At 31.1% G+C, this 8,712-nt stretch overlaps 1 protein-coding gene across 2 annotated transcripts in view; it reads right to left on the bottom strand.

The window, feature by feature from the left end:
* Window positions 1–8,712, bottom strand: part of LOC132124468 (nuclease EXOG, mitochondrial-like) — a 344,294-nt gene that overhangs the window by 7,908 nt on the left and 327,674 nt on the right. Inside the window, exons 2-4 of one of the 2 annotated variants that reach the window (XM_059535483.1) lie at window positions 1,760–1,915; window positions 790–939; window positions 588–727 (exon numbers count right to left, since the gene is read on the bottom strand). In XM_059535483.1, the coding sequence (XP_059391466.1) occupies window positions 588–727; window positions 790–939; window positions 1,760–1,871 (402 nt within the window). In that variant the 5' untranslated portion in view covers window positions 1,872–1,915. Of the gene's footprint in view, window positions 1–587; window positions 728–789; window positions 940–1,759; window positions 1,935–8,712 lie in introns of those variants that run through there. The other variant, XM_059535484.1, reaches the window with a different exon arrangement.

Genomic DNA, 8,712 nt, shown 5'->3' on the forward strand with positions numbered 1-8,712 from the left:
GCATTTCACTCATGGTTTATTGATGCATTTGTACTCATTATGCTTATACTGACTGCAGCATCTCATTATGTTACCAGATGTATTGATATCTGAAATATACAAAAATATTAAAATATATTTGTCTTGTATGAGGATTTTCATTCAAAGACATTTCACATGGTATTTTATGTCCTTTTTCATTATTCATTAATTGATAAATAAATGTTTTTCATGCTGTATTTATTTGTTCTTTCATTTCTTTATTTTTGTAATGAATTAATTTTATTATGAATCTATTTATTTTAGTCTGTTAAATCCCTTTATAAAGTTGAAGGATGCTCATCTCCAAATAAATAAATAAATGATAAATGACTTTCATGCTTTCATCGCATTGCACTTTTATATATTTCAACATTCTATAATGCATTTAATTCCATTATATATTTAAATCCCAAGATGTGTCCATTGAGTATTTCATATATATGTATATATTTGTGTGGTATTTTATGTGCTTTTTCCATTTATAATGAGAAAGTAAATGTATTTAATGCATTATTTCTGCTTTCGTTTCTTTGCACGTTTAGTGATTTCTGCGTGGTGTGTGAGACCTCGGAGATCTTGTTGTCTCCGGCGGGGGCCATGTGTCCTCGAGACCAGCCGCTGCGCAGGTAATCCTCGTTCCGGGCCGTGAAGAGTTCGGGAACGCCGGGATCGGGTCTGAATCGGCAGTGTTTGCGGTCTGCGTGACCTGTGGAGGATCGAGAGAGTCAGAGAGAGTCTGCGAGCATCTGATCGTCTCGCTTCACTCACCCAGTAATCCCTGAGCGCTCAGGTGTTCTGCCACCCAGCGGGGCGTGCGGTGCGTCTGATCGTACGACAGAGCATGATTCCTGTAGAACCGGGTCTCGGCGCCGCTGTCAGGAAGACCGAAGCGCTCGAGGAGACCAAAAGCCGAGCTCCCTGCACACACAACACAAATGAATTCATGCAACCCTTGATACACTCTGACTAACTGTTCACTAAATAGACACAATAATAATAATAATAATAATAATAACAAAAAACATAAACAAATCATTATATTTCCTGAACAATAAGCGATGGAAATCTTCAATAATAAATAAATAAATATATATATTTTATGTTTATGTTTATTTTGGACGGGTTGTGTGATGGAAAGGTGTTTTTTTTTTTTACAGAATGACATTTAAAAATAACATTAAATTATGCAATTATTATTATTAATTATCATTATATTAGTAAAATGTATTTTATAAATGACTTTAAATTATTTGGAAAAAACAAAAACAAACAAACAAACTAAAAATAATAATAATAATAAAAATAAATAAATAAAAAAACACTGAAATGTATGTAACATTTTTCATTCTGTTAATAACATAATAAATCTGTTATAAATCTTGTTCTTGTGGCACATCATTGTTTACACAATAATAAAAAGTAAAACTATAAATAAAAATACAAAACAAGATTTTTTATTTATTTTTTTCAGAAAAATAAGCTATGGAAATTTTCAAAAGCTTTGTGTGTGTAGTAAAAAGTTTAAGGTTTTTTTATTCATTTACAGAAACAACCTAAATGTAATTAATTAATTAATTAATAAACAAACAAACAAACCAATCACTGATCAAATTAACTGGTGTAATAAGAATAAGGATGTACATGAATTATTGACCAGCTGCTGATTATTATTATTATTATAGAACGCTCGCGTCATGTTCTCATATAATTACAGAATAAAGGGTTTGTGGTGATTTACCTGACTCTGTTTTCTGCTCTTCATACAGATAGAGTTTGAGAGCTGTGACGCCGGAAGTGGCGCCGAGCACAAAGCCGCAGACGAACCTCACAGACATCACATTAGACGCCATCAGAAAATATGATTATTAATAATGATTTGAAATAAATAAAAAAAATCACATCACTACAAGAACACAAACACGCGTCTGAGAGGCTTTGCGCGAAGTAGAAAAAGAAGAAGAAGAGCAGCAGAGCGCCACCGTCACAGCGCCGCCCCGTGGCAGAGACGCAGAACTGCAGAAGAATAAACTCATTTTAATAATAATACAATAACAGTTCAGAAAAACACCTAACTGTGCATTAAAGATTAACTTTGAACTAAGATATATATGCACTCATGATCTCAGAAGCATTATGAGGTGTAATAATAATATTTATATAATGTTATATATTAGTTAATTTAATTTTGATGTTTTCAATATATTAAATTTATTTTTCTATATAGATTTTTTTCACATTCAATTTAACACTTTATATATAAAATTACTATATAATATTTTATTATATATTAGATTTATATACATTTTTATACGTTAATTGCAATACATTACATAGATATTTAACTTGCTAATTTCAATTTCATATTTAAAGTTTTATTATTAAATATAAATGTGTTAATTTTATAAATTAAATATATAATACAACATTCATATTTAATAATTACACTTAAATACAAATTTGAAATTAACATTTAAATATAAAATTATATATAAATATTTATTTTGTAAGTTTTATATTTTATGTTAACTTCAATATATTATATTTTTTTAATTTCGAATATATATTTCAATTAAATTTGAATGCATTAATATATACATATGTTTTTGTATAATTATATAATTATTTTTTATCGCTTTGTTTTAATTAAATAATGTATAAAATACAACATTCATATTTAATAATTACACTAAAATACAAACAAATATAAAATAAACATTTCATTATAATTAAATATATATTACATTTGTAGTTAATTTGTTCATTTCAAATATACATTTTAATTATTAAATATGAATGCATTAATTATATACTTAATTATATAAGTTAATTTATTAACATTTACATTTTATTGTAACTTTATATTTTATCATTAAATATTAAATAATATTAATGACGTATTATAAATACATGTATAAATAAATATTTATTAATACATGCACATTTGTATGTGTATATATTTGAGATAATAATAATAAATAATAAAAATACAAAAAATATTGCTGTGATCAACAAATTGTTGCTAAAGAGATTTAGAGACGACACGCAGCTCAAATGATGCTTTATCAGTATTTATTGTTTACTTTCATATACAAAAAGATAAAATTGAAATAATCCTTTCTAGTATTTCGTCCAGCGCTCGGGCTGTGCTTGTTTCACACTGGGCACACACTACATTCATACTGGTTTATTTTGGCACCAGTGCAGACGAGAAACAAGCTCTAAAATTACCACAGTAAAAACAACAGCATCCACTGCTAGTGTACTCCGTTACAACGCTCCTGACGGAAACACACTCCACTCGGTTTACATCTCGTCTCAGATTATTAGTATATTTCTGTTAAAATCAGTAGTACAAGCCATGTCTGCTCTACAGGTTCAGCTACGATTGTGTAAGATCATCTACAACACACACAGTTCACAGATTCTGGAAAGAAACCACAGCCCTCGACAAACTCCGTCTCATCTCGAGATCACGAGCGGCTGAATTACACACAACATACAGATTTAAACAGATCTGCTCCCCACTCCAATAAATAAATACATAAATAAAAAATACAATAAAAATAATAATAGAAAATAGTAAATATATATATATATATATATATATATATATATATATATATATATATATATATATATATATATATATATATATATAAACCAGAAAAAAAGAAAAAAATAGAAAAAAAGAAAATAAAATTGTAAAAATGTATAAACTACAAAATTAAAAAGAAAATGTAAAAAAAAAAAAATTGTGTTTATAAATTTTCAAAGAAAAAAAAAAATAAAATTCTATAAGTTTATTAAAAAAAAAAAATAATAATAATAATATATATATATATATATAGTACAAAATATAAGCAAAATAAATAGTAAAAAATACTATAAAATAAAATAAAATACTAAAATAACAAAACAAAAAAAATCCAAATCACGTATTTTTCAATTAAAAACAAATAAAATTAAAAAACAAAAAATAAATATTTATTAACAGTTGACTTTGATATACGTCAAAAATTAAAACTCCAAAACACTTTCACTTTGTTTTTCTAATCATAATAGAAAATTAAGAAAGAAAAGCAAAACTGAGAATGTTTATTTTTCATTTACACTTCAATTTGCATAAACTTATGAACACAATTGGAGATTTATTCGGGGCTTCACAGATGACGTAATTATAATCTGTAATATTTCAACAGAATTTACTCTCTGACTCAAACAAACCAGCTCAGATCTTCTGCGAGAGTTTCTCCGAACGTAATGAAACACAGACGAGGAGTTTGTGGAGGGCTACAAAAGAGGTTTGAGATTCGTTCAGCTATAAACACTGCTTCAGTGAGCTCTGAGGTAAAACCTGGACCAAAGATCGCATCCAGAGTTACAGCTGGTCACTTTAGAGTTTCACATTTGATAAATCTATATAGAGTTCTCCATATATATCTTCTATAGCTTCGTTTCTGCAGGTAGAACAGAAAGTGAGAGACAGAGAGAGAAACGTGATGCAGACGCAGCGATCGCTTCAGCGAGTCCCTCCTGATAGAAGATGAAGAATCATGAATCCATCCGTCTTTGAGTTCAGACGCTCAAACGCAAGCAAAGCTGAAGCAAATGAGAACGAACACCAGCTAAACACACGGTCAGTTTAACATCGCATCTCAGAAAACTCATCAAAATCACACCCAGGTCATATTTCACAACACAATTAAGTCTATTTAATCAATTTAAGGCCATTTTTTGTTGCATTTTAATAGTATTTTATAATGAAAATGTAAAATAATTGTCATTAAAATCACTTTATTTTACAAAAGCACAACGAAATTACTAACACTTTAACTAAATTAAAAAGGAAAATATTAAACCACTAATGAATTGTTTTTCTAAAATGTATAATATATATATATATATATATACACACAGAGAGAGAGAGAGATAGACTTGGTTATCTTCATCTTAAAATACACAAAATATAATTTATTTTCTCTCTCGCTCACTCTCTCGGTTTTGTTTTTGGTGTGAAATATGTTTCTTAACAAGTTTCATGAGATACAAAAGTGTTAGAAGGCTGTAAATCAGTTGTAATTGGCACGACGGCGGAGGTGACGACATACTGGAGAAACACTGGACTGTGTTTAGTGCATAATGAAGCGTGTGAATGTATTGCATAAATCACATCTCTCGCCAAAATCAACCACAATATGATGCATAAAACAAACTGAGAGCCTTTGATTTAATCCGTCCACTAGAGAAGATCACAGACTCCTCCGATACAGTGTGGCAACATCAAAACCTCACTTTTCTAGACGATAAAGACATCCGTGAATACAATCAGCTAATGTTAAACAATCATAGCCTTTGGTTGTCCTCTCACAGAAGGAATTTGGCTACATATCGTACGTTATTTCAAGCGAAACGAGGTCAGATCATTGAAACGCCACGAAGGCCTGCGAACATGCGATCGAAGCTGGCCTGATGTGGATCTCAATGCCCAAAGGTCGGTCTACGGGCTATTGCTGGAGATATTGCTTGCTACATCGTCTGAGCCGGACGCAAACTCGCAGTTTGCGCAACCAATCCGAACTTTCCGGGTTAACCTGAAGAGAGCGCAGTTTCCTGAAAGTATCGAGATGCAGAGCGGACCCGTGATTGGCCAAGCGATGGCTGGGAAACACGCTACTTTGGCACTTTGGGATTTCGTCATGCCAGAATTGCGGCATCGCGACGTTTCTAATGCTACGACATCGCAACCGAAAGCAAAAGAGACCTATGAAGCGCACCAGGCGAATTAAACTAAATATAAGTCAATCAAAAAGACGGATCTTCATTTAAACTCATGATATATGGAATCAGAATAGATCATTTAAACCTCTGAGCTGGGTTTGAGAGGAAGTCGAAGCGACCGCTGCAGTGCATCATGGGTACAGAGAGTGGAGAAATGGCACAAACGTTCAGGACACCGAACCTTCATTTGGACCTTAAAATCTTTGTGAAATCGCTGGTAAAATTTGGCTGAGGTCATTTGGTAAGCACTGGGTTCACAGTCAATTCTTAAAAGATATAGTTCACCCAAAAATTACAGTTCTGTCATTAAAAGATACTTTGGGGTTGACGGTAGCCATTGACTTCCAGAGTATGAAAAAAAAAAAACATTCTATGGAAGACGATGACTACCATCAGCTGTTTGGTTCCCAAAATGCTTCAAAATAAGGTATTTTGAAGATATTTTGAAGAATGTTGGGAACGAAACAAATGATGGTAGCCATTGACTTCCATAGTAAGAAAAATAATACAATGGAAGTCAATGGCTACCGTCAACTCTTTAATTCTCAAAATTCTTCAAAATGAGATATTCTGAGTAAAACTTTTTGAGGAATTGAAGTAAATGTCTACTGGCAACTATTAGGTCTTTAAATTAACTTCAATATGTTCAATATTCAAATAACTAAAGTCATAATAGATTTTAATAACTCGAGTAGGAGTAAATGATGACAGAAATAAAAAATGTTTGGACGAACCTTAATCCTTTTATGGTTTCTTTTGAACGAGCTTCAGCTTCAATTTCATCCCCCATAACATCGTATGAGGGGAATGTAAAAAATTGTGCAAGTAAAAACGGGGAAATACAATCAAATGTTTGGAAGAAGCGCCAAACGTTTAAGGTTCAGTGTCCCGTGAAGTCAGAGACAGGAAGAAGAATAAGAAGAATGCCCTGTTTCGGCACGATTCTACAACTGTTTACAGCTATTTACATCCAGGGTTTCTCTCGTTTATACAACACAAGTGAGTAGCACTTCTTTTTTTTTCTTTTTTTATGTCTCCAAAACGGCTTCCCTAATCATAAAAGCCAACTTACATCAAAATATACTTAATACAAGTCAACACAACTAACAAAATATACAACAGAAGTCAAACACGTAGAAAATCTGAGGTATTTCTGGTCTGAGGTGTTCTGTGGTTCATGATCAACTTTTCTTTTTTTTGTCCTTTCACTAATTTTATTGTTTAGAGTTGCACTCATTCGTCTCGGAAGCCTTTTGAATGTCTGGTGACGCGCGTTTGCATCGGAGGATCAACTTTACTGAGAAGATACAGAACATATCACAACTTTTCTTCCGAACAGCAGAATTCACTCTTGAACTATGGCACATGAAGCCACTCTCAAGACAAAATAAATATCGTTCCTGTGTTTTTTGTCTTTGCTATTGAGTCAAACGTCACCTGGTCAAAATCCAATTTTTAAGTCTCAATATCATTGGAGGTCAGATCTCAGATTTGGTCCCTGTTAGAAAGAGGTAATACATGAAGGGACCCAACCAAAACACATGAAACCAAACACGTCCCGGGTGAATCGCACAAAAACGGGTCATATTACAGCTTCAAGTCAAAGAAAAAAAAATACCATTTTTTTGTATTTCGATATTTTGCATTGTTTAATATTTCCATAACAATTAAGCACTTTCCCCCCCAAATTATCTTAAAAAATAATTTTAAAAAAAATTCACAATTTAATTTTTTACAGATTATTTCAGTATTTGTTGGGTTATCTGAACTGATTTTATTTTATTTTATTATTATTAAATTAAGCATAAATTATTATATTGCAGTAATAATTAGAAACAGCATAAATAACAGTAAAAATTATAATATAAATATATATATATATATACACACGTTTTATGTAATTTCAGTATATGTTGAACCGCCTGCACTTTTAATTAAATCCAGCATAATCTAAACATTGAGAATAATTAAAAGAAAAAAAAAGAAAAAGAGAATTTAGGGAAAAAGTTTTTATATATCATTTAATATTTGTTGTACTACCTGTAATTATTCTAAAAAATAAAATAAAAAATCTGCATAAATTATTATATAAGAATTTATTTAGTCAACATTATTTAATAAAACATTACTATTTAAAATAATAATAATAATAATAATAATAAAAAAATAAAAGCATCTGAATGCATAATGGTCATGAGAATTACGGGTAAAAAGTATAGAGACTCCCTGTCTTAATTAATTCATTACACTAATCAAATAAACACTGAGAATAACCAGAATAACACAAAATAATAACGGTCATAAGAATTTGAGGGAAAATGTGCTTAATAATAATGCTACAAATAAAAAAAATAAATATTAATGCTCCTAAAAAGCTTGTTTTTATTAATTGTTTTACGATAAATATTATTTCTTGTTTTTTTCCTTTGATTTCGAGGTGTTTTGACCCAGAATCTGCGGATTCAGACCTTCACTCCGGTCGCCAAAACACATGTTGCATTATTACAAGAGAAACTAAAGTACAAGAGAAAATCAACACTTTTTATGGTCTTTTTTTATCAATTTTCAATAAACTCTCAGCATCAAACACACACACACACACAGGTGTTGCATGTTTAGTGTTCGATTCATCAGGGCACCGCTGTATTTCTCTCTGACGTGGGAAAGGCAGTCATGGACCACTTGACACTGGATCCCTGAGAAAGAGTTTCCAGCCATCTCCACTCGATAAAAACCAACCAACTTCACAGTCATCACTCAATAAAACCGAAACGCAAGAAAGGAATCAGTCCAGTCGTCTTTTCCGTGTTCTTCAACACCCGTCAGTTCCGTAAAAGACACGTTTTATGTATTTCTGAATAGCACACTTTCAGAAAGAAAGAGAGATAGATAAAAAAAAAAAAAAGTGTTGCA

Source organism: Carassius carassius, chromosome 42, assembly GCF_963082965.1.
Source record: "Carassius carassius chromosome 42, fCarCar2.1, whole genome shotgun sequence".
Classification (NCBI taxonomy): domain Eukaryota; kingdom Metazoa; phylum Chordata; class Actinopteri; order Cypriniformes; family Cyprinidae; genus Carassius; species Carassius carassius.